This window comes from Pristis pectinata, chromosome 13, assembly GCF_009764475.1.
Source record: "Pristis pectinata isolate sPriPec2 chromosome 13, sPriPec2.1.pri, whole genome shotgun sequence".
NCBI classification, from domain to species: Eukaryota; Metazoa; Chordata; class Chondrichthyes; order Rhinopristiformes; family Pristidae; genus Pristis; species Pristis pectinata.
Window position 1 is genome coordinate 42044292 of NC_067417.1, and position 25121 is coordinate 42069412.

At 43.0% G+C, this 25121-nt stretch overlaps 1 protein-coding gene across 1 annotated transcript in view; it reads right to left on the reverse strand.

Moving 5' to 3' along the window:
- Positions 1-25121, reverse strand: part of hsf4 (heat shock transcription factor 4) — a 68439-nt gene that overhangs the window by 29342 nt on the left and 13976 nt on the right. The window contains exon 2 of the mRNA XM_052028724.1: positions 8712-8820. Within this exon, the coding sequence (XP_051884684.1) occupies positions 8712-8742 (31 nt within the window). The 5' untranslated portion in view covers positions 8743-8820. The remainder of the gene's footprint in view (positions 1-8711; positions 8821-25121) is intronic.

The window sequence follows — 25121 nt, forward strand, 5'->3', positions numbered from 1 at the left end:
CATCATTACTAATGACTAGTGTTTTTTTGTTTTACATATAAATATGGGATTACCTTTGTGGGATTTGAACTTGGGTCTTGGATTGTTAGCCCACGCATCTGGATTATCAGTGCAGTAACTTAATTGCTGCACCACCACTGTACCCAGCTCAGCTGCAGCTGTAGCTCAGAAACAATTGCAGTTGTAGGCTTGTCATCTGCAGAGGTGACCGTTCCAAGACTGGGATGGTTGCAGATCATTGGTGTAGAGGCTGAACAAGCCTGGGCTGAGAACATTTCCTTGCCCTTATTTTTCACCCACGTGTACCCTGAGCCATCAGCCATGCAGCAATAGTTTGGTTACGCTGGAAATCTCTGGAGGAATGACCCTGAACATCTTGACAAGCTGACTGCACACGGCACTGTATCAAAACTGCACTGAAGTCCAAGAAGGAAACTCCCCTTCTCAGACTTCTTTGGAAATCATTTTCGATGAATGTGGTTAGGGCAAGTTCTTGATCACACAAGCTTTTACACCACTTGGGAAGCCTTCTTTTAGATGTTTTTAACATTGGATTAAGCAGTCCAGAATTTTGAAGCAGGGGTATCAGATGGCAGATTGATGATGGTCTAGATCTCCACCAGGTTTTAAGAGACAAATGAATTTTGCCCAGCACCAGATTTTCAGTAGTCTTCGTTAATCGGTGAGCTTGGAAAGAACTGAACCAAGAGTAGGGAACTGGGTCATGCTTTAACAACTGTGGGAGGATACAGTCATAGCCTACAGTTGTACCAGACTTAATCTATTCAGCATTGTCTGGTCTCTGAGGTTGTGAACATTTCTGGGAAAGGTCAAATTAAACTGGGGCTTAGCAACTTGAGATTTGTCAGACTTTAACAGTAACTTATTGCCAAACTCTGCTTAACATTTAGATGGGTTAAGGTACATCCCTAATGCAAACATAGAGCTGCTCAGTGGAGTGTGGGAAGGATTGCAACAGCGCCCAAGGATGAGGTACAACAGGTGGAAGGAGTATTGAAGGATGGACAGACGAGTATATTAAGGTTTGAAATTGGAAGAGAAAGTAAATTGAAGGCTTGATTGTGGAAATACACTCTGAATACAACAGCTGTTCAAAGATGATGAATAAAATTAATGTTTTCTGATGAGGGAACATAACCACTAATTTCCAGCTAACAATTTCCAGCTTTGCTTTCAGCCTCATATCGTTGGGTGCTATCCGTTAGGCAACTTTTTTCAACCGTATTCTGGTTTTGTACAATCAATTTTTACACTTTCAGTCAGACAGTTATTTTATATCCTTCATTATCCCCTCCTTTATTATCCTTGTATTATCCACAAGAATGATACCTCATCCTTGTGGACTATTGCAATCCTTTCTCAGTCCACTGAGTAGCTCTGCACTTGTATTAGAGATGTACTTTAACCCAACTAAAGAATTGAGCAGAGATTGGCTGCAAGTTAGCATCAAAGTTCTAACAAATCTCAGGTTGCTAAGCCCCAACTTAATTTGCTCTCACCCAGAACTGTTCTCCGCCGCAGAGAACGGACAGAGTGCTGAATAGAGCAAGTCTGACACAACTGTGGGCTATGGCCATGCCCTTACAAAGTTATTAATGATCGAGGGATTTCTCCAATGCAGCTGTTTATGTAACAGAAGAACAGATCTCCTGCGCACAAGTGCGTCTGTTGCTAATGGATACAGAGCTCTAGTACACCCAGCTGTCTCTGGAACGGGCAGGCATCTGCCTTTATAGGGAGGCTTGGAGTTGTAGGGCTGGTGAGAATCACAAAGAGAAGGAAGGGCACAGAAGGTCCTTAACACATGGAGAAAATGTTAAGATCAGAAACACTGCAGTACTAGGAGTTAATCATCTGGGATTAGCTGATGGATGAGCAAGATTTGGTGCGGGAGTCATGAAGAAGCACCAGGGCATGGAACATGGGACATCAACCACCAGCACTTTGGACTAATCTACTCTACAGATGACAGTGGCAAGGCTGAAGATTTCAGAAAAGACTGAGAGAACAGTGGAGCCAGGTAATACTGCGGAGGTGAAAGCAGAGATACAAGAAATTCTGCAGACGCTGGATGTATCTGGAGCAATACACAAAAAGTGTTGGAGGAAAAGAAAGCAGGCAGTTTTAATAGCGAACCTGAAATCCAACATTTGTACGTGTTCCATTGATTCTCAGAAGCACTGATATTTTAATATAACTATCACGATGTATAAAGTGACTGAAAATATATAAATCACAGCATTTTTAAACATTCAACATTTGCAAACCTAAACCAAAACAGATTGTCACCAAGTCTTCAAAAACAGTTAAATTGTCATGAACAACAGATCATTCTTGTTTATGTCAGAGGTGGAGTACAACTGGTTAGAAATCAAAAAACGTATGGCATTTGAGGCAGAAGAGGTGACAGAAGTTCCAAATGAGAACATGACGTTGATTGTTACCCAGGAAGGGATGCTACCAATGTAGTTGTAAAGGAGGAGGCAGTATTAATTCTGGATTGGATAAAATAAAAATAGATGATGAGAAAGTGTGTAAGAAAGTGGCAACCCTCAAAGTAAGGTCACCAACTGGATGGGATGAATCCCTTGCATAAGGGGAGGATGGAAGTTGCGGATATGGGAGTAGTGCTAAAGGATTGAAAACAACATAAACTGGGACGAGGAACTAATCTAGCAACTGTGGACAAGCCAACCCAAGGTCAGTGATTGGGAAACTTCTAGAGATAATAATCTTGGCAAAACTTTTTGGCATTCAGAAAAGTGCGGTTGATTAATGAACATTAGGTTGAGTTTGAAAAATAACGTTTATGAATAACTAATATTGTTCTTTTATTTAAGAAGGGCAGCTGGGATCAGCCAAGTAAGAACAGGCCAGTGAGCTTTAGATCAGTGGTAGGGAAGTTATTGGAGAAAAGTCTAAGGGACAGGATTTATGTTCATTTGGAAAGACATGGATTGATTAGGGAGAGTCAATTTGGCTTTCTGTGGGGGAAATCTTGTTTCACTAATTTGTTTGAGTATTTTTTTTGAGGAGGTAACAAAGGAGATTGATGAGGGCAGGGAAGTTGATATTGTCTGTATGGATGTTGGTAAGACATTTGACATGGTCCTGTGCTGTAGGCTGATCCAAAAAGTTAAGGCACATGGGATCCAAGGCAAGCTGGCTAATTGGATCCAAAATTGGCTTAGTGATCGGAGGCAGAGAGCGGCGGTGGAAGGATTTTTTTCTGATTGGAAATCTGTGACTGGTGGTGTACTGCAGGGATTGTTGCTGGGACCTCTGCTGTTTATGATTTATAAAAGACTTGAATGTGAATGTAGGAGGAATGATCAGTAAGTTTGCAGACGACACAAAAGTTGGTGATGTTGTGGATAGTGAGGAAGGTTGTCTAAGGCTACAGCAGGATATAGACCAGTTGGATGGAGCTTGACAGATGGGGATAAGCTGTAAGCACGGTTAATCAGTCAAAGTCGGGCACATGTTCCTGCTCTACTTTTCACGCTCCTACATCCTTTTGTCTATGTTCTTTTGTCTATTTTCTTGCTCTTGAACTGCTCCCATTCACTCATTGACCAGGTAACCTTGTTTACAGTTTATCCCCGTGGTCACCCCAGTTTTACCCTCCTCCCCCAATCCTCCCTGCAGCTTAACAAGCTTATTATGTCTCCTTCTCAGACCCTTTGTCAGAACTTCGACCTGAAACGTTAACTCTGTTTCCTTTCCCACAGATGCAGCCTGACCTGCTGAGTATTTCCAGTACTTTCTTCTTTTATTTTGGATTTCCAGCATCTGCAGTTTTTTTTGACTTTCAAATTACACTGCAAGTTGTGACCAGAAAGAGCAGTGAAAGTGGATTGAATAATACCTCTCAAAAGAGTAATGGGCAAGTACTGAGAGAGAGAAGGAAAATGACGGGGTTATGGAGACAGAGCCAGTGAACAAGAACTTGGGTGGATCTACCAAGGAGCTAACACAGGTACAATGAATTGAGTAGCCTTCTCCTGCGCTGTCAGTCTCTGCTTCAGCTCAAGGTGAGACGTGCATTTGGTAGGAAATGCAACCACTGCACACACAGCAAAACTCTGCAGCAGAATGTTATAATCCTGTTAAATATATAATTGCACTAAATGACATAAGCATACTGTGCAAATTAACTCGTGCGTAGAGGGGATCAGTATGTAGATTAATGAAATACGGATATATAACAATAATAAAGCTGTCACCTTTTCACCCACAAACATCATCAGTTCCATGAATGGATTATTGTAGTAAAATATAATTCTGAATAAATTTCTTACTTATTTTATTATTTTTCAAAAGAAAGGAATAAAGACTTCAGACTCAAACTTTGCTTTCATCAACAATAATTGTCTGCGTAGCATATGGATTCACAATGGCAAAGATGACAATGACATGCATCTCAAGCTTGGTGAATGATTAACCCACCACGGTGTATCTGACCAGTTATCAGGTCTTCCTGGTCTGGTGTCCAGGTGGGAGTGGGCAGACATCATCAGGCACATGATATTATTCCACAATTACGACCCAACCACATTGTGTGATGCTGAAGCCACATATCAGCTGGAATAGACACAACTGGTTCCTGCTTGCTTGATGGGCAATATTGAAAATGGTTTTCAACTTGCTACATTGTACTGGGTTATTGGTCCAATAAAGCAGGTACTATATTATCTAATAAGCTGCCTAGAGTAAATAATGAACAGTATTCGGGAGCAAGCAACTAATACTAAAGAGCTATTCTGTAGAAATTAATTTCCTAGCAGCTAAGAATCACTGATTTTGATAATTCTGATGAATTGCTAAATTCATTGTTTCTGAAGAAGGGACACTGACTTGAAAAGTTATCTTGGTTTCCCTCTAACAGATGCTGCCTGACCTACTGAGCATCTCTAGTATTTTTGTTTTGATTTATTCTAAACGGCTTTGGTAAATTTGCTTGTTTTCTCTCTCTCTCACTTCAACACATATTTGCGCACATGCACATGCTTACACACGCACATGCTTACACGCGCACGTGCAGACACACACATACAGAGTAGTTGGTTATTTTAAGGTGGGTTAGATTCTTGACGAAAAGTTCTTATCACAATCTTGAAAAGACCACAATCTTGAGGCACCTAATTACTAGACTTTCTTGCATAGAAATCAATTAGAGTCATAGAGTTAGAGAAATAAGTCCTTGGGCTCGCCGAGTCCACACCAACCATCAGGCAGCCATTCACAGTGATCTTACACTAATCTGAGGTTATACCACTGCCAGCATATTGTATATTATTCTATGAAGCACATTCTATTCAATTTGAAATAAGCAGCCAAACATAGCAATGATGTTATGATAGGGCTTCACTTACTCTTCATCATTCAAAAGTAAATGGAAAACCTGTACCGTAACCAAATACAGTACCAGGTTGTATTTAAAAGTACAGCTGATGAAGATGTAAAACGTAGATCACTTTCATAAACCTTGGGAAGCAGCCTCAACATAATCAACACTGTTTCAGGCATCTCCAAGATTTACATAGTTAAATAACGCATCTTAAATCAAATAACTATTTTTAAACACAGCACATCGCAGGCCTTTGGCAATTTAATTAGATTAGCAATATACATGCTTGCCTCCACAAACTAGACACCAAAGATGGAAAGCTCCCTGAACAGCACCACATCTATTGCTGTAACTGTGTGGCGTTTGGCAGAAAGTTTATGTTTAGTTCTTGTTTCATGTCTGATGAAGTTACTGCAGCAGGGCTCCAGACCAGCAAAAATTCCCAACTCATGCTAATATTTCAAAATGGACTCAACGTGAGTTCAAAGTTCCAACAACAACTTATGCACACATGATACTTGCAGTTCAGTAAAACATCTCCAGCCATTTCACACATCAAACAAAATTTAAAAATCCACATGAGAAATTAGGTCAAATGACCGAAATCATGTTCAAAGAAGTAGGTTTTAGATAGTGCCTTAGAGAGGAATTATTGATGGAATTTTAGAGTTCAGCACCTACAGAGAACATAAATACAGAAAAACTCCCTTAATCCAGAGCACGAGGGACTTTGATGGTGCTAGACCAGCAGATTTTCCAGACCATTGGATGTTACTACAATTAATATTCCAACACACTTGCGATTTCCTTTTTATACACAGTAATATAATAAATTTTCCAGTGAACCCCATAAGTTTAAAGGGAGCACAGCAAACATGGCCCAGGTGAGTTTAAAGGGAGAAAAGGAAACAGAACCAGGTGTATTTCAAGGGAACGCAGAAACCACAGTGTGTCAAATGGAGCATGGGAACCAGGGTCTTGTTGTGTTAAAGGGAGCATGGGAATCAGCAGTCAGTGAGACGGATGCCAAACCATCGGGATTTCCAAACAACAGGATAACTGATTATAAGAGTTTTACTGTAAAAAGATTAAGGATGGAACCGGAAGGTGGAACTAGGAATAAAATTTGTGTGGAATGAATTAATTTTGGAATAATACTTAGTGCTTGATGATTTTTGGCAACACCCACCGAGAGATAAGACCAAGAACACCAAACAGGATGGACTGAATTGAGTGTTTTTGTGTTACAAATATCAAGCCATTCCCATTACAGCTCGAGAAACAGAAGAAAGGAATGAGAGGAACTCATTTTAGAAAATAAAGAAATGTGATACTATACACTTAGTGAGATGGTATCCCAATGGGATCCATGGTTACAGTGGATCAAAATCAGGGAATAAATTTGTGATGTTACATCCTATCTCCTTTTGCATGTTTCTCCATTCTGAATCTCGTGTCACAGAATTTATGTTTTCAGTTTATACAAGGAAATGGCCCTAGATTTTGCCGCCAAAATTCAGTCACACCAACAAAGGATGGGTCCCTCCAATCTTACGGCTCATGGTGATGGTAGGGGCTGAAATGAGAAGGTGAAACAGATCTCACTTATCTACTTGAATGTCCAGAAACACAGCCAAAAGATCTCCAACTCATTTCCAATATCAGATACAAAATCTCTCCTCACTCTAACCCAACAGTTAATTGCCTCATAAGGATTTGAGCATTTTGAAATTTCCCTAAACTTAATTCGTTTCCGTAATGCAATGTTAACCTTCAGAAAGCAAAATTCATTTGTGAAGAAGCTGCTTCAACTCCTGCAAGCTGTTCTAGAATAAATCAGGGATTGGCTTGAAGTGGATGAGTTCAAGGCAATCAGTCAACTATTCTACGATAATTTTATCATGCCGTTTTTAGTTCTCTATGTTTCTGTCACTCTGTAAATTAATGTGTTTCTTTGCTTTTCTCCTCTCTCCACTCCTCTCTTGATTTATCACTCCCTATGAATCCAGATGCATTTCTCTCTATATAAAGTGGAATTATTTTTCAGCTTTTCTTTTACTCGGAGATGTTACTTCAGAAACTTACTGCAAAATCCAACACGGAAGCTTCCATTCGCCTCTCCCTCTTATGATTCTGCCAGCTCACCCTTCAGTTCTTACTCTAACCCCTCCCGCTCCATTTTGGGATAGCTACTATCGATAGGTCTGGGTGTTGGTAGTTCTCAAGGCATCTGCAGCAGTCTTTCAGGCGTTGGGGCCATATTTCTCTTCAATATTCATTTTTCTTGGCCAAGGAAAACTATTTACAAACACAAACTTTAAAAGAAGCAGAGACTCTAACAACATTTGAGAAATATCTTAAGGAGCACGTGAGTACCAAAGGACAGAAGCATTTGCTGTTTATTGGGATTAGTGTACGTGATGATTGCCCAAAGGTCCTGATTTAATGTTCTATGACTCTATGAACGTGCTCACAGAGCTTGTACTTCTTGTTTTCTTTATTCATTCACAGGATTCACTGGCAATACCAGCATTTACTCTTTACCTCTAATTTTCCCTGAAATGAGGAACCTCGTTGGTAGGTGAAGACAGCAGATTTCCTTCCCTGAATGGCATTAATGAACTAGTCGGCTTTTTAATAATGGATCAATTGTTTCGGTTTATTTTCTTATTAATTCCAGATTAATTTACATTCCCCAACTGTCATGGTGGGATTTGAACTCATGTCTCTTGGTTAATGGTCCAGAATTCTGGCTGCTAGTCCAGTAACTTAACCACTACACTAACCTACTATTATCTGATAATGGTGAGGATAGTGAAAAGTTAATGTTCCACATTATTAGCTGTTCCTCTGATGCACAACAGTGCAATCATTAATTTAGAAGGTACATTAAGCTGGAATTACAAAGCAATAGTGATACATCTAATGAGTGGGAAAAACTGGTGGATGGAGTTGAATGTTAGGATGTGAAAAGTCAACGACTTCAGACCAAAAATTACAGATGTGAGTGTTTACTAAATGGAAAGTCACTGGGTACTGTATGGAAGCAGAGAGATTTTAGAGTCTAACAACAGTGAACTAGCAGACAGTTTAAAAACAAATGAAAAGGCTAATTACGTTAAAAATTAAAAGGTTAATTAGTTTAAAAAATTAAAAGTAATATAAGCCTTTATTTCAAGAGAGCTGGAATACAAAAAGCTGGGCGGTATATTGTCATGATATTAGACCTAGTTACACAGCATTTGGAGTGTTATGTTCTGCACAGTGCACCTCAGGAAGGCCACATCAGCCTGTCCACAGCAACCTTCTACAATCCTCAACAACTGGTAGTATCACTTACACATGTTTAGCTGCCTCACGAAGCTGGCCATGTTGTTGTGTTTGAAGTATTTAGGCAGCACTTCCTTAGCAAACCTGCCCTGATCAAAGACATGGAAACTGGTCCCATTCTAGAAATAAAATTTAAAAAGAGAAAAACACACTTGTCACTTCACCGAACGTCTAAATTACAGGGTCAAGAGAAACAATAAACAAATTCAAAAAAAATCCATACGATCACTGGCACCCTCCCGAATGAGGCATGATAATTAACAAGTCTCTGTAATTAAATTACAGACGTATTCTGATGCTCCACTGGCCCAAGGCAGGGGTTTGAGGAATCAACCATTGGCATTGATTATTAGAATTTTAACATGCTTCCTGCTCACAATTTTCTAACAAACCATCAGCATGTGCCCAAATTGCCCTGTTGGCAGAAAATAGTTCATTGGCAGTGCAGGCTGATAATATTGCCCCTGTATAATTAAAGTGCTTACAGTACTTACTAAAACCCTACTCAGAACATCCCAACACAAGTGAAAAGGTGAGATATGGAAAGGAATTCTGAAAGAACATGTCTTTTGCTAATTGCATTCATGAGCATCTCCAGCTTTATCAGAGCATCAAAATCAGCTGTAATGTCAACTCAGGATTGTCTGCTTGAGGCAAATAGACCATGTGACCTAACAGGACACACTCCATTTCACACGCATTCCCCCTTAGCAGCAGAAGCAGCCTTCAGAGGTTCCACGGTATAATACTTACGTCCTTGTTGGTGCATTCACCAATGCATTTTCAGTCAGTAAATAGAACATCTTACATAAAAAGAAGCAACATGTGTAAGTACTGGTGCTGAAATTAAAGAGCAGTCAAGGGTCACAATCAAATCCCAGAACCCATCAATAGGTGCCTGGATTGTGTGGCACAGGATTAACGCACGATCATTTGACCCGATGTGGGATACATACTAACTTTGTGCTCTATCTCCTTCAAGCGATTTCAGCAATCAGTCACTCTACTGTTCTGAGTACATACCCACAGGGTAAGTTCAGCAGACACTACTTAAACTGGACTGCTGTGAGGAGGTTGGGGAAGGGGGTGGGCCAGTCATTCCATAGTTTCATATTGCTGGAAAATGTGGCTGGGTACATGCAGCAACAGGCATTTAGACTTCATGATGTGCTTCTTGGTGGTTGAGGTGGAGGGGAAGAGAGAGATCTGTGGATGCAATGCTGCAAAAAGGCTAATGGCCTCATATGCAAGGCTTGATGAATGGGTATACCATCAGCTCTGATCTCCCAGCAATGGTACATGCACTCAACACAATACAACCCAGTCATTCACCCACCAACAATCTCCCTCAATCAGGATTTGCTCAATATTAAAATAGTCACCCCCCCCCCCCCAAGACCCAGATCCACACCTCACAGTCTCCAAGCCTTAAATGGGGCCACACCTCCTGAGCCTATTGCACAACATCACTAACACACTTTCCTCTCCTTTCCAGGGCAAAGTAGCATTCTACGAGCAAACTGGAAGCAAACTGGGAGGAAACAAAGGGGCTCCAGTGGCTCAGCCCCCTGGAGGGGAGTGTGCTGGACGGGTACAGCTCTAATCCTGCACAGGTATTGGCAAAGAATCCAGAGCTCCTCTTTTTCCCAGTTCCATTTCCCATGTGCAGCTCCAATCTTCATGCAACGTCTCAGCATCCATTGCACTAACCACTAATTGTGGGTGATGAAAAGGTGATCCTGCAGCACACTGCGAAGTGGTCCAGCAGACAGAAGCTCTGCTCACTCAGATTGCAGGTGACAGCATGATCAGTGTCATTAACACGTTCACCTCCTGTACATGGGCTTCAGCGTGGAGTCAGGAGCCTGGTTCTCAGAGGACAAGCATTGAACCGACGTGCATGATTGAAGTGTTGTTGAAGGAAAATTTCACATGCCCCTGCCGTGCGTGTGATTCTGATACAGCTCCAGTGCCCTGGATTTGAATCTGACCTCTGGTGATGTCCATGTGAAGTTTACACGTTTTCCCTGTGCCCATCTGGGTTTCCTCCCACATCTCAAAGACATGCTGGTCGGTACTGTAAAATTGTACAGATGGGTGGCGGTAGAATCAGCGGGGGTGGGGTAGGATGAGCGTGGGTGGGTGCTTGATGGTCAGCACGGATACAGTGGGCTGAAGGGCCTGTCTCCCTGTTGTATGACTCTGTGAAAATTCATACTTACCTTTTTTCCCTCCCCAGTTTTCTCCCTCTCCCTGCTGGTAATTCTTGCTGCTGTATACCCTAACTCTTAAGTAAGCATAGCCATGGACCTTTGCGACCTCACTGTTCTTTCCCAAAAGCCACCTCCATCGAATGCAATTCTTTCTCCATTTCTAATTCAACAAAACTGGTGATTTATGCGCTTGCATGAAGGAAGCTTGTTGGATTGCCGAAAAAATAAATGGTTCACGGATGTCCAGCCAGGAAGGAAACCTGCCAGTGGCTTCCTGCTCTGGCCTATGTTTGACTCCAGACTCAAGTTACGTGTTTGACTATGAATACAGTCAGAACAACGACTGAAAGGGAACAGTGCAGCATGCAGATCTCAAGAACACATTTTTAAAAATATGACTTAAGTGGGAAGAATTATCTGAAGGTGCTTCACAAATAGGCAAAAGGAAACAGGTGCAAAGCAAGGAAGAGAGATTAGGGGACAGGAGTGCAAGATGGCTAGAGATAGGTTTTGAGGTTTTTAAAGCTGGAAAGGTTCAGACAGGAAGTTCTAGGGAATAAAACAAAAGCAATTGAAAATCTGCCACCCTTGGGAAGAACGGTAGGCGGGGGGGGGGGGGGGTGCGAATCAAGGGGAGGGTAGAGAGTTGGGAAAGGTGATACGATGAGGTATCAGGCATGTTCACTCAATGGGGTGATAGTTATTTGTCTGCACACAGAGAGATTCTGTTTGTTCAGCAGGGTAGGAGTTGCATATAGTGCAGGCTGAAGGTTGTCAGTTACTCAGCAGGAAAATGGATAATCACTACCTAACTAGAGTACTTGTTGAGTCAGTAGGGTAAGAATAACTTACTATAAAACTCCATAGAGCTGCTGTTCAGGATTAGAACTTGCTAACACTGTAGGTGAGTGGAAGGTCAGTGGATTATAGAAAGGATGAGAAAGGCCCTCCCCTTTAGCTTTCCCTACAAGTGGTACCTGCTCCTTTCAGTAAAAATCATGATTAGGGCAAATTGATGAATGATAGATGGGTAGAGATAGTTACATCTGCTTGAAGCTCATTGCTGTGTTTGTTTTATAGACACCTTGTGGGAACAAGTGTGAATGTGGCTCTCAAACTATGAAGGGAGATCTGCAATCGAAGAGACTGATTCACCAAATGAGCTGCACTGTTTGAGGTTTGGCTCCAGTTTCAAATGAGACCATGAGGTAACTGAGCGTACGTTTTGATCAAGTGATGACCATTTGCAGCAACGTAAGTGTTCTATTGTATTGAGAGATTAGTAGTGCCCTCTGAACGTGTTGAGCTGCCATGGTACTTTGTATTGTTCTCATTGGAAATCTTCTTTAAGATACTTGACTTCCTAAGTGATTTGTTTGTCTGGATACTCATCAGAATCCAACCAACACCATTCCACATGCTTCTTGGTAAGATGTCTGAGTGACTTGTACATCTCACTTACACGGGACAGGAACTTGCTGAGGTAGCTGACAAACTCCAGACAGCCTTGCACTTTGTCAGCTTCACAGGGATTTGCATCTCCTTTACTGCCTCGCCTTTGGTTGGATCTTGTTTCAGACACCTCTGGTGAATGTAACCCAAACAGGCGGCTTCCTTCATTTCAAACTTCAGTTTTTGCTCCGCCAGTTTCCTACATCTGCTCAACAGGACTCTCAGCTTCCAGTCACGGTTCAAGTCTACTTCTCCCATTGTTTCACCTTCTCCAAAGGCCAATAATCACCTGCTCTCCACTTTACCCCACTCTGACCTTCAGGTGTACAGCAAGTCATTGCTGAAGTTCCTCTGGTGCTGCGTTGACTGTGAGTGGCATTGTTGTCCAATAGTACCCATCAAATGATGCAGTGTAACAGGTTAAATGAGCTCTCCTCTTCAAGCTCGTCAGACCAGGACCTATTCTTTGCATCCAGCACAATGAAAGCTTTTGATGTTCAGATCTGGCAAAACATCCTCAGTAAGGTGGTCGGCATGAACTGATTGGAACGAAGGGCCTGTATCTGTGCTGTATTGCTCTATGACTCTAAGCTAAATAGAAAATGCTGGAAATGCTCAGAAAGTTAGCTAGCATTATGGAGAGAGAAACAGGTCAATGATCTTTCATCTTAAACATTCACTCTTTCTCTTTCCATTGATGCTACCCACCTGCTGAGTACTTCCAACAATTTTGGTCTTTGCTTTTCCAAAATATCTTCTATTGTCTTCACGGTGCAGTGACTCCTCTTCACAGCTCCACTAGTGTTTCTGGAATCTCAGCTTGCCACTTAATTTCTCAATACGCACCAAACTGGACACCCAGGTGCCAGAGGCTACTATCCCCAACTCAGTTAGTTTCCCCAACATGGCTTTAAGTTTCTCCTTGAGAGCCACTAGAACACACCTTGCTGGTGCCCGCTTATCGAGGTCTCAATGGCACTGGCTGCCCTTGCACCAGCATTGTGGAGTAGATGCACATGCTAATGTCCCTTCTGTATAACTGACCTTGTTTGGCACTGGTTCATTGTTTTCAACTGCTGCTCTGAATCTGACCACGTCTCATCTTATCTACTCGACGGACTTCCGATGTCCTCTTCATTCTGTACACATTTGTAGACATGATTTTCCAGTCAACGTCATTCATTGTCTTGCCCACATGCACAGCAACTCTCAGCCTTCCATATTACTTGCAACATCCAATAATGTTGGTTGCACCCCCTGTACTGCCTTCTGACTCCTTCACTGTATATATTTCCTTCTGTTGGATATCCAACAATTCTGGCCTGGCTTTGGACACTTCCACAGCTTTATGCACCTGGATGTACTTTTCTAGTGTGAACTAATCTTGGTTAAGCCGCACTCGGAGTATTGTGTGCCGTTCTAGTTTTCCCATTACAGGAAGGATGTGGAGGCTTTGGAGAGGGTGCAGAAGAGGGTCACCAGGATGCTGCCTGGATTAGAGGGTACGAGCTATAAGGAAAGGTTGAACAAACTTGGATTGTTTTCTCTGGAGCATCAGAGGTTGAGGGGAGAGGTTTATAAAATTATGAGAGGCATAGATAGATAGTCAGATTCTTGTCAAATACTAGAAGACATAGCTTTAAGGTGAAGGGGGGGAAGGTTAAAGGGGAGGTGTGTGATTTTTTTTTACACACGCAGAGAATGGTAGGTGCCTGGAACGTGCTGCTAGGGGCAGTGGTGGAAGCAGACATGGAAGTGGTGTTTATGAAGCATTTAGATATGCACATGAACATACAGGGAACGTTGGGATATGGATCACGTGCAGGCAGATAGGTTTAATTTAGTTTGGTATCATGGTCGGCGCAGACATTGTGGACTGAAGGGCCTGTTCTTGTGCTGTACTGTTCTATGTACCTCGGTATCCTGTCGTAGCCATTCCCTCAAGGTGTCTTCTAGATTTCATAAATAATCTGCTTTCCTGTGACTAATTCCTTCAAATCTGTGAAATGTGCATTATCAACCCACAACTTTGGGTGCTTTAAGGAAGTATTAAAGGGTTCTCCTTGCTCCAGATTGCATAAAGGACCTGTAACAGTCAATTAGTGAGACAAAGGACTGCAGGTGCTGGAATCTGGATGATGCTGGAGGAACTCAGCAGGCCAGGTCCTGAAGTCCTGAAGAAGGGTCCTGACCTGAAACATTGACCACCTGCTTTTCTCCACGGATGCTGCCTGGCCTGCTGAGTTCCTCCAGCATCAGTGTTTTTCATCTGTAACGGTCAATTGTTTCATTTCTGGGTGGACTGCAACGTAAATGGATTCTCCAGGGTCTCATTTGAGGACTTCATGCTGTGGTACAATTCCTTCCCCTGTGACCAATAGAGTGCTCTGGTTTACATGCCATAGCCGGACCATTTCCATTCTTCAGACAAGCTACTTGCCTGGAAATCCATTGGTCAGTTTCCTAGTTTGTTCCATCGCGCTCCATCTGAACTGAATTGCACTGCCTTAAGGCATATGCCTGCTTGTTGTCTCAATTGCGAAGGTTCGCGCCTGGTGTTTGGTGTTCCATTTCAGGCATGGCATCTAAATTTCATCAATGCCACGTCCAGTGCTCAACCCTTCTGAGATACTAGAGAATAGGCAGCAAATTAACAAAACACTTTAATAAAAGGACTCAGACAGAATAGCCTTTATACCCTGTGCTTACTCCACATAGGAAGACCAACTTCCAGAAGCTTCTACATAAAGCATAGTTGCAACATACAGAGAGCAGTTAGTAACACGGTGCTCTCCATAAAGTGATTTACAGTCGATGTTACACCTTCAATGGCAGCAAATGTCCATGGCTGGCATGCCTGCTCCTGTGGGCTGGAGGAGGAGGTAAAGTCTGGTCCTATGGAGCAAAGAGCATCCACAATGGATGGTGAGAGGCCAACTGTGGCATCCATTGGCAGCTACAGCTTGGTACGATTCTGAATGTTGGGAGTTGAGTGGGAGTGACCTTGAGCTTGACTGTGAGAGAAGTCCAAACAGGTGCATGGCATGCTACCTGAGGTTGAGAGGTTGCAGATGTCAATGAGGACTACTGTGTAGAGGTGAAGCCGATATAAACATTAGTCCTGTGAGAAAATTAAGAATGTTGCTCTGTTTGGAAAAGCTGTTGGGTGCTGAGCCCTTATATTCCTACAACAGGCACTGTAAGGCCATTGAGGTTGTGACGTGGTGTCCGGAGATGGGAAGAGGACTCAATGTTCAGTGTGCAGTGTAAGCTGTTTGGCAAGCTGGCGATGCCCGTGGGTTGGCGGGGACTGTCCCTTTAAATAACATTATTGCTGCACCTTCAACGCTTGTCAAAGTTGGCTCTTCCCTTAGTGAACAGCACATGTCATTTATCAGACCAATGTAAAAGAAAATCACACCAGTGATGGAATGAAGATGTCAGTAACTAACACTATGACAGCCAGAAATGCACGCAAGATTGTCTCACTCTGCATCAATGCGATTTTTCCGTCGCGTCATGCTGTATTATTTTACCGTTTTGCAAACAAATTTTTGGCCCATCAACAAACAATCTGCTGAAGCAGCATCTGTGGGAGGGGAAAGGAAGTGTCGACATTTCGAGCTGAAACCCTGCATCAGGGCCCTCCAGCAGATTTGTTGTTGATCCAGATTCCAGCATCTGCAACCTCTTGTAACTCCTCCCCCCACCGCCCCCATCCCCACCACCACAAATACTGCTCGACCCACTGAGTTCCTCCAGCAGATTGTTTGTTGCTCCAAATTGCAGCATCTGCAGTCTCTTGTGTCTAAATTTTTTGCCTAGGCTGTTTTTAAAGTGCAACTATTTTCACCACCTTCATGTGATTTTCCATGACCAGCACTCAGCTCACCAGCACTGTTTAAGCTTGAGATCTAAATGGTAGTGCTGATTGGAGTGCAGTTTAAAGCACTGGTCCAAAGCAGTGTAAGGCTGCATTCTGCCCCATGTCCTAGCTCTTTACTTTGGATTGTAACAGTGCCAGTGCACTGAGTACTTGCCAATTGTGTAATTAGCTGTCGAGTTGGACAATTCCTACACATTAAGATGGGTGGAGAGAAGGGAGACATGGTTTAAAGTTGTAACATCAAACATCACCAAGACAACACAACAATATTCACCACAAATGCCTGAGATTGTAGGCAGTTTTTCCATGCTAAATCATCATTTAGGTCTGGTCTCTATCCAGTAGATTTGACTGTATTCACACAATACTCTTCTCTTACACTGGATGACTAAGTATTCTTCAGAGCAACATACTTGATTTTGGACTGGATTGCTGGAGTTCTAGCCAGTATGAAAGTGTATTTGTCCCTGCTTTATAAACCATTACAAGCGTTAATGTGAAGGTTAACTGAGTGCACATTGAAGACGCCTTAATGGTCAGACAATTACTTCTTTACAGTGTTCCTGGAACAGTTGGAACCAAAATGAGTCAATAAAAATATTTTGTTACTGTTTCAACAGTAAAAGATTTTCGTACTGGTTAAGGCAGCCTTCATCCTGAGATAAAAATTGCTCATTTTAAATTCTTTACAATTCCTTTAATGATAAAATTCTGACCCATAACCTTCACCCATTTACAATCTTGAAAATGAATCTTTTAATACACCTCTTTGCAAATACATTGTATTATAAATATATTTCTCAATGATTTGTTCTGAGATGTTATGGATTCTCAGTCATGGTCCTTAAATTTTAAAACTTATTGTTCACACCATAATTGACAGTGAAAGTAGCCTTATAAAAGTGTTAAGAAGGGGCCTAATAATTGCCAAATTTATTTGTTTTGCTGTGATACAAAATTATGGCAAAGCTGAGAATAATTATATTTTATTGTGCTATGATCAACAGAGCAATCCACAACATTTGAACACTGTACGTTCAGTCTGAACTGGGATTGAGACACTGCACCAGTCTTAGCCAATGTTGGCTTCTTAAACTCAAACAGAAATACTTTTACTTAATTCCCTTCCATCTATTTGGCAGGGTTTTCACATAAATGAGTTTTATCACAAGATGGTCAGGCTGTTACTTGGTGAATTCAATAATCCTGCCTAGTTTACATTATAACTGTCACTGTGGGAGGTGCTTTTCACTTCCAATACTTTATATGTTGGGAAAAGGTCTTTAACCTTATTCCACATAGCCAGCTAGGAACACACTAGTCTGTAAGAAAATGGTGCTGAGCTGCAAACGTGGCTTAGTTTGTCCCGTTAGCATTTTTCACATGATTTTTGTGTGCACACTGAATCATACAGCTGAGAATCAGGCCCTTCGTCCCATCACGTCCATGCCGCCCATTGTACCTACCCACAACTAATCCTATTTACCTGCATTAGGTCTGCAGCCTTCTGTGCCTTGGCTATTCAAATATTTGTCTAGCTGCTTCTTAAATGAAAGTGCCTAGAAGGATTGCCTCCCCAGCTGAGAGTCCTTTGAAGAGTCCCATGCACCCAGGGAAGTAGATCAGTACTACTTGAAGTCATGTCCGCACCTCGTAAGGTGGAGGTGAGTATGGAATCCAGCCACCACTGGCAGTCACTGCACAGCTTGGGGAGCAATCACAGGGAGCAAAGGCTCAGGAACGAACACCCCACTTCATGGAAGCAGCCCTGGAGACTCCAATGGAAGAAGTGGACACTGGGAGGGACAATTTCTGCTCGACAGAATGCAGGATGATACCAAGGGCAAAAGTGAGGCATTGATGGGTGAAGGCAACCGGAGTGATGCCCTGAAGACCTGGTCCTATGTTGCAAGAAGTCCAATGAGGTAAAGGTTGGTGGAATAGCAGCATATCCCACCTGCCAACAACCACCGTGCCACACTCACCACAGCTCCAACCTCCCACCCAACACATGCAAGGCGAGCCTCTTGTACACATACACTGCAACACGCTAACATTCTGCTCTCCCTCTCGTGTAAGGTATCTCACAACCAGACTGCAATAGCAGGCTGAAGGGGTGCAGACAGAGTGGGGACGTCGTCAGTGATATGGGGGGGTCACGTGGTTGGAGGAGGGCGTGGTGACAGGGCTTGGCTGCCTCATTCTTTATTCTTTCATCCCATTTTCCCCCATCCCACCATCTGTTCTGCTTCACGGCATGCAGATGGTCATGGAGTCATACAGCACGGAAACGGGCCCCTTGGCCCAACTGGTCCATGCCGACCAAGATTCCCATCTAAGCTAGTCCCATTTGCCCACGTTTGCTCCATCTCCCTCTAAACCCTTCCGATCCATGTACCTGTCCAAGTACCTTTTAAATGTTGTAAATGTACCTGCCTCAACCACTTCCTCTGGCAGCTCATTCCATATACTGACCACTCTCTGGGTGAAAAAGTTGCCCCTCAGGTTCCTGTTAAATCTCTCTCCTTAAACTCATGCCCTCTAGTTCTTGATTCCCTAACCCTGGGAACAAGGCTTGTGTGCATTCACCCTATCTATGCCGTTCATAATTGCATACACCTCAAAAAGATCATCCCTCATTCTCCAGCACTCCAATAGAAAAAGTCCTAACCTGCTCAATCTCCCTCCATAACTCAGTCCCTCGAGTCCTGGCAACATCCTCGTAAATTTCCTCTGCACTCTTTTCAGCTTAATGGCATCTTTCCTATAGCAGGGTGATCAAAACTGAACACAATATTCCAGGACAAGGCACCCCTATTACCTGGCTTCTTCCCACCACCATGGCTGTAACCATGTTCCCTTCCATAGAAGTACCCATTGGCCAAGCCCAAAGGGCAGAGCTGTAGCAACTACAGGAGAAAAATGACGACATCACATTACACACATCCATCAGCCCAGATCTTTACACTTCATTGAGAGTCAAGGGTGATTTAAAGGTACCCTGTGCACTTGGTGAGTCCCCATGCATTAGTGCCTCAGTCAGGCCAGGGTAGCTCATACACAAGTTGGAGAGGTTACCCATCAGTTCTGCTCCACTACACAGAGGCTTGCTCCCCGGGTTACGTATGACTTGACTTACTGAAATCAGACATTACGCAAATTCTCCCATACATTTTTAAAACTTTTTTCAAGCTAGTAATAATAATATTTCATGGTATTTGTTAATGACTGGATACAGTATATATTCTACTATTTTACTTCTGGCTAGTGTTAGGGTGAACATTCAATGAAGTGAACTTATAGCAGGTGTATGTAGAATGATACGATATGGGTTACTACAGAAGATTTATGTTTCTGACTTATGGAGAAATCTCGAGAACAGAACCCTTGTGTAACTTGGGGATTGCCTGTAGTTAGATGGCAATGGGAAGTCAACAAATGAAAGCCTGAGAGCAACCAGGTGCACATGCCTAGAAAGTTGTGGGGGAGGTCTGAGCACAGTAGGCGGTTCCAACCTTGCACAGAGTCCAGAGACTATCCTTTCCAGCAATAACAAAGTGTGTTAACACTCAGGAACTCAACCATGGGGCAGTGTCTGTGGCCAGATATCACCACCTCTATTGCATCAGAGGCAGTTGATACCCAACGTCCGAGTGCTACAGTGAAAGTTCAGCTTGCTGCCTCACAGGCTTCAACTGTGACTGTGGATCCCATAGTTTCCAAGGGCTTTGAAGCTCCCAAGACAGTCCAGTCATGGAAAATGCTGGGAGCACTGACACCAGCTTCGTTGGATTTGGACAGTGGGTTTGCGGAGTTTGAATCTGCCGTGCTCTATCTGCCTCTCCAACAGCAGTTGCCCAGAAACCAGCTAGCCTGATTGCTGCCAATTGTGAAGAAATGATGCAGTCCGAGGTTGGGACATCCAGGTCCAGGATTGCTCTCTGTCACCCTTCACTGCCACCTGACACATCCTCCACTCCACGGGAGCAACCAACCTCTAGCCGGGCTGTAACACTACATCATAGAGGTAAGACAGGCAAAAAACACATCAAGCAGCAAGAGAAAGGACAAGCCTGATATCATCCTGACTGCATAGTTTTGCTCTTGATTAGATATGTAAAAATGTTTGGCATCTTCAACTGTTTGATTTTGGCTTTCAGAAATTGTGAAAGGATTGCTTACAGAGATTAGCAGCATGGGAACTATTACTATGGGGAAATGGGCTTCTCTTTATCTTTTATCATCCATGGGCATTGTGCATGGATGAAAGATCAGCATTTGTTGCTCATCGCCACCTGCAAAGGAGCTGCCTTCCTGACCTACCACAGTGCCTGTGGTGAGGAAACTCTGACACTGTTTTATTTGGGAACTGCCAATATGGTGAATGAGTGAGCACACGGTAAAGAGTAGATATATTTCAGAGTGAGGATGTGTGTGACTTGAAGTTCCCTCACAAATGTTAAAGATCCAAGCAACAGCTATACTCGCCTAGCTGTGTGCTACAGGTCGAGACCTTTCCTTGTGATGGGTAGGAAGCTTTCACAGGTTGGAAAATGGGACACATCACAGGCATTGTGTCAGTTGGTCTGTAACACAACGGTGAGGTTAAGGGATTGGCGCAGTGGTTGGCTGCTTCGTGCTGAAAGATGTGGAGCATTGATCAGAGTCTTTTAGGCCACATTCATAACGACAAGTACAGAGCATTGTTCAATATGTTTGGAACTGTAGCCAATTCTCTTAGAACCCTGACCTGAGCTTTGCAGATGGTGGAATAGCTTTGCTGAGGCCTTCACTGTGAAATAGGCAGCCTTCAGCATTCTCTTGCAGCTGCAGTAGTTGAGTGCCCTGTTCTGGTATTTTTCTAGGAATCCCCAGGATGTTCTTTCTAGGGAGAAGGCTTATGGTAATTCTGTTGAATAGCATGAAGAAGAGCTGAGACTTAAATTTGATGGGAATGTCCATTGCCAGGCAGAAGGATAGTGTGATGTAGCTATCCACTTCTCAGTCAGAGTCCAACTGTGGCAAACTCTTGCTGCATTCAGGCTCAGACTGCCTCTTCGTACCCTGATCTTGGGGGTGTGGTCCTTAAGTTATCCAGCACACTGTAGCAGCACGTCCACAGGGAACCCGTCCACCTTCCTACTCAAGCTGCTGCTACTCATCTTCCTGCTGCGCAATGGGCAAGGGTTAGAGTGCGGACCGTACAGCATGCAGCAGACAACAACAAAGCTCCCCAGGATGGCTGTAGATGTCGCCTCAGTGATCCAAACAGTGGAAAATCATCTCAGCTCCCAATGACTCTCCACACCTAGAGGCTGAGGCAGCAAGTGAACTTTCCACATGACCAAGAGTCAAGATTAGAGGAACTGGTCCACCATCCATCCGCCCAGCACAGTGGCTGAAATATAATGGGCACAGCCTCGGGATGAACACATCGTGCAACTTTCCCCAGAAGCATGAGATTTTTTTTTGTTGTTGGTTACATGCTACCTGTACATTCAAGGATTGATGCCCCTGCTCTTGCCAGATTCTTGCACTCTCTCTTACTCCCATAACCTTTGGGACATCCACAAACCTGGTAAATTCATGTGCTCTCAATGCCTGCTTGATTCTGTTCTAATAGTAGATGAAGCCCTGTCCCCTTGTTAAGGGCAGCTCAGTCACATCCTCGATGCGTTAGTAAGTCACAAACTAGGAAATATAACACGTAATCAGTCACCATGGCCTGCAGTAATCTGGGGTTCAGGGGGATTGTGATTTCATCTCTGAATGCACTACAGGGGCCTGGCTGGTGCTTTGCCTACAGAAGATAACAAACCTTTGACAGCAATGCTTGGAAAACCTTAGACTCCAGAACAATTGCACCTCTGATGGTTGTGCGTCTCTGAAGACTCTCAGGGGAGGAGACTTTCTAAACAGAGTGCTTCCAGCCCTCCACTTTTTCTATCATTGGCCTTGCCCTTGGCCCCTGTCCTCCTGCTCCTAATTGTGCTGAAATGGCAGCAGGACCATTACTAAGGATCCCTTCATATTCAGTAACAAAGGATAACCTTGATCTCTGTGCAAACCTAAACTTGCTCCAAGAACAACAACTATGGTCTCCATCTCCAATAAATGCAATGAGTTCTCATGGTCAATTCCCAACGAAGCTGCAAGTAATTTCCATCCTACCTTATGACATAGCTGGAGGTCATGCAATCCCATTCCCCCACTAGCTTTCCCTGTAACCTATTCTCCCTACTTTCCCAATTGAGGATCCCTTTAAATAGGGCAGATGCATGGCTCGCCTCTGCTGTTTATGACCCGCGTTGATGTGTGCAACCTCTACTGGGTGTTAATTACACATCTGTGAATGAACTTCAGGGAGGAGAGGAATGGGTTCTTCATGGGCATAGCACACAGGTTGACATTCCTCAGACACGCTCAAACTAGTTCATGCATCACATCCATAGAAGTATGCAATTCAAAGTCACATGTGCTTTGGGCACTAGGATGTCACTTATAGCAATTAACTTCACATCTCCATTCAATTGCACAGTAGATCAAAAAAACCCATATAGAACACTACAGCACAGTACAGGCCCTTCGGCCCACAATGTTGTGCCGACATTATATCCTGCTCTAAGATCTGTCTAACCCTTCCCTCCCACATAGCCCCCTATTTTTCTATCATTCATGCTACAAGATTGAATTTGTCGGCCAGTGTCACTGGATAGAATTAACCTGAAAGAAAGTTATTCATTTCTAAAGAAAGAGCCATGTTTTATTATTGTATTGTTTCAGAAATGTGAAAACAGCTCATGCCGTCCTGAGCTTTAACATCAACTGAAATGGTGTGTTTAAAAATGCGCATGTGTGAAAGATCCATAACGGCATTTTCTTAAAAAAAAATTCTTCTCCCTCAGTTTTCTCCCTGACCTGAAGTACCAGTATTTTCACTTAACCTTCATCAGGTTAAAATGTCTCAAAGCACTTCACACAATGAATGCCATTTTGAATAATCAGGTAACAGCAACTATTGCAGCTCAACGTCATCCAACACCTATGATTTGACTGGCCAGTTACTCCATTTTCAGCCGAAATGGGGGTTTAGAGAGAATCAGAAAACTGCAGATGCTGGAAATCTGAATTACAAACAGAAAGTGAAGACTCTTGAACCTGACACGTTAACTCTGCCTCTCCTTCCACAGATGCTGCCTGACCTGCTGAGTGTTTCCAGCATTTTCTGTTTTTAATTTGGGTTTAGAGAAAAGCTGGAACTCCTGAACTTGTACGTTATTTGAATAGGTCGATGGGGGGTCTTCAGCATGTGGCATTTGGAAGAAGGAACCTCCCTTAATCTAGCTATTCCTCACGACTGCACAAGACTGCCAGCCCCATCAAAGGTTCCATTTTTAATTTTAAGTCATTTTTGCAGCATTTTAAAATATACTTGAGATTCAAACAATCTCTTCGTATATTTAAGAATAGACTCTGTTGAAGGGAAGAATAAAACTGAAAGACTCCGAGGTTAAAAAAAAAGCAGCTGGAAATAGTAAAATAAGCATGCAGAGAGAACGTAAAGCTGTCAAAAAATACTGAAACAAAAAAGACACATAGACAACAATGTGAGAAACTGTACTAGAGGAATCAGAGAGAGAAGGAATGCAAGTGAGAAAGAAGTGTCGGCACAACATTGTAGACAAAATGGCCTGTCCAGTGCTGTTCTATTCTAAGCAGATGAAAGAAAAGGGATATATATATATATATATATATATATATAAATAAATTCAATGGCCAACACCAAACAGGATTAAGTAGCTTTAAAGACAAATGTCCATCTCTGGTTCTACTCACACTGGCATTTACCTTCACCCCCACTGCTTTTGTAGTAACAATAGTGAAGCTACATTTGTGTCTGATCACACTGAAACATTTCAGTGTATCATTCTAGAAGTTAGAAGTTACATGTGCAGGATTGCAAATTTGATTGCTTTTGGGGGAGCACATTAAACACGTGTACAACACATACCAGTGCACCCTTCATGTGATCAATGGTTACTGGAGGGGACTATGCCTTTTCACCTCCCAGCCAGCGGTGCAGTGGTTCATCAAGGCCACAAACCAATTCTACCAAAAAAAACAAGATCATCACATTTTGATTCCAATGGAGGAAATGGGCAGCTATATTTCACCTTAGGAACCGGCTTCTGACTGGCTGCAAGCAGACTCCTTTGGTCATTGGTTACTTCAGTGAGTTCCTCCCAGCATGAAAGTTAACAGATTTATCACAGGCTTGATTGACTCTCTGCAGCTAGATAATCTCTGTGAGTGATGCACATCCTGATTCCCTAAGGCCTCCCCATCACCTACAAAGCACAAATTGGGAGATGATGGAACACTCTCCACTTGCCTCAACAGCCCCAGCTGAAATAACACACGAGCTGCTGGACACTGTCCAGTACAAAGGAGACAGTGAACAGGCAGCCTGTCTTCTGGTCAAACATCCAGTTCCTCCACCAACCATGCACAGCGGTTGGTGTGTTCTAGCTAAAGAATGCACTGCAAGTATTCAAGGCTTCATTGCTAACACAGGCATACAAAATAACCTTTACCACTTCTCTCTCCAAGTTCCAATCAACATAACATGGATGTATATCAAATGCCGTTTGAGTGTTGTTGAGTCAAAATCCTGGAATGCCTTCAACAGCCCTGTGTATGCACCCTCACCATAAAGACAGCAGCCAGTTTGGAGGTGGCTCAAATACCAGTCTTGACACTGAGATGAACTTGTAGGCTAATGATGAACTCTTGAGCTCTCAATTTACCTCACTGTGGCCCTTGCACTTATTTGGCTACTTGCACTAACTCTTATTCTGCATTCTTGTTT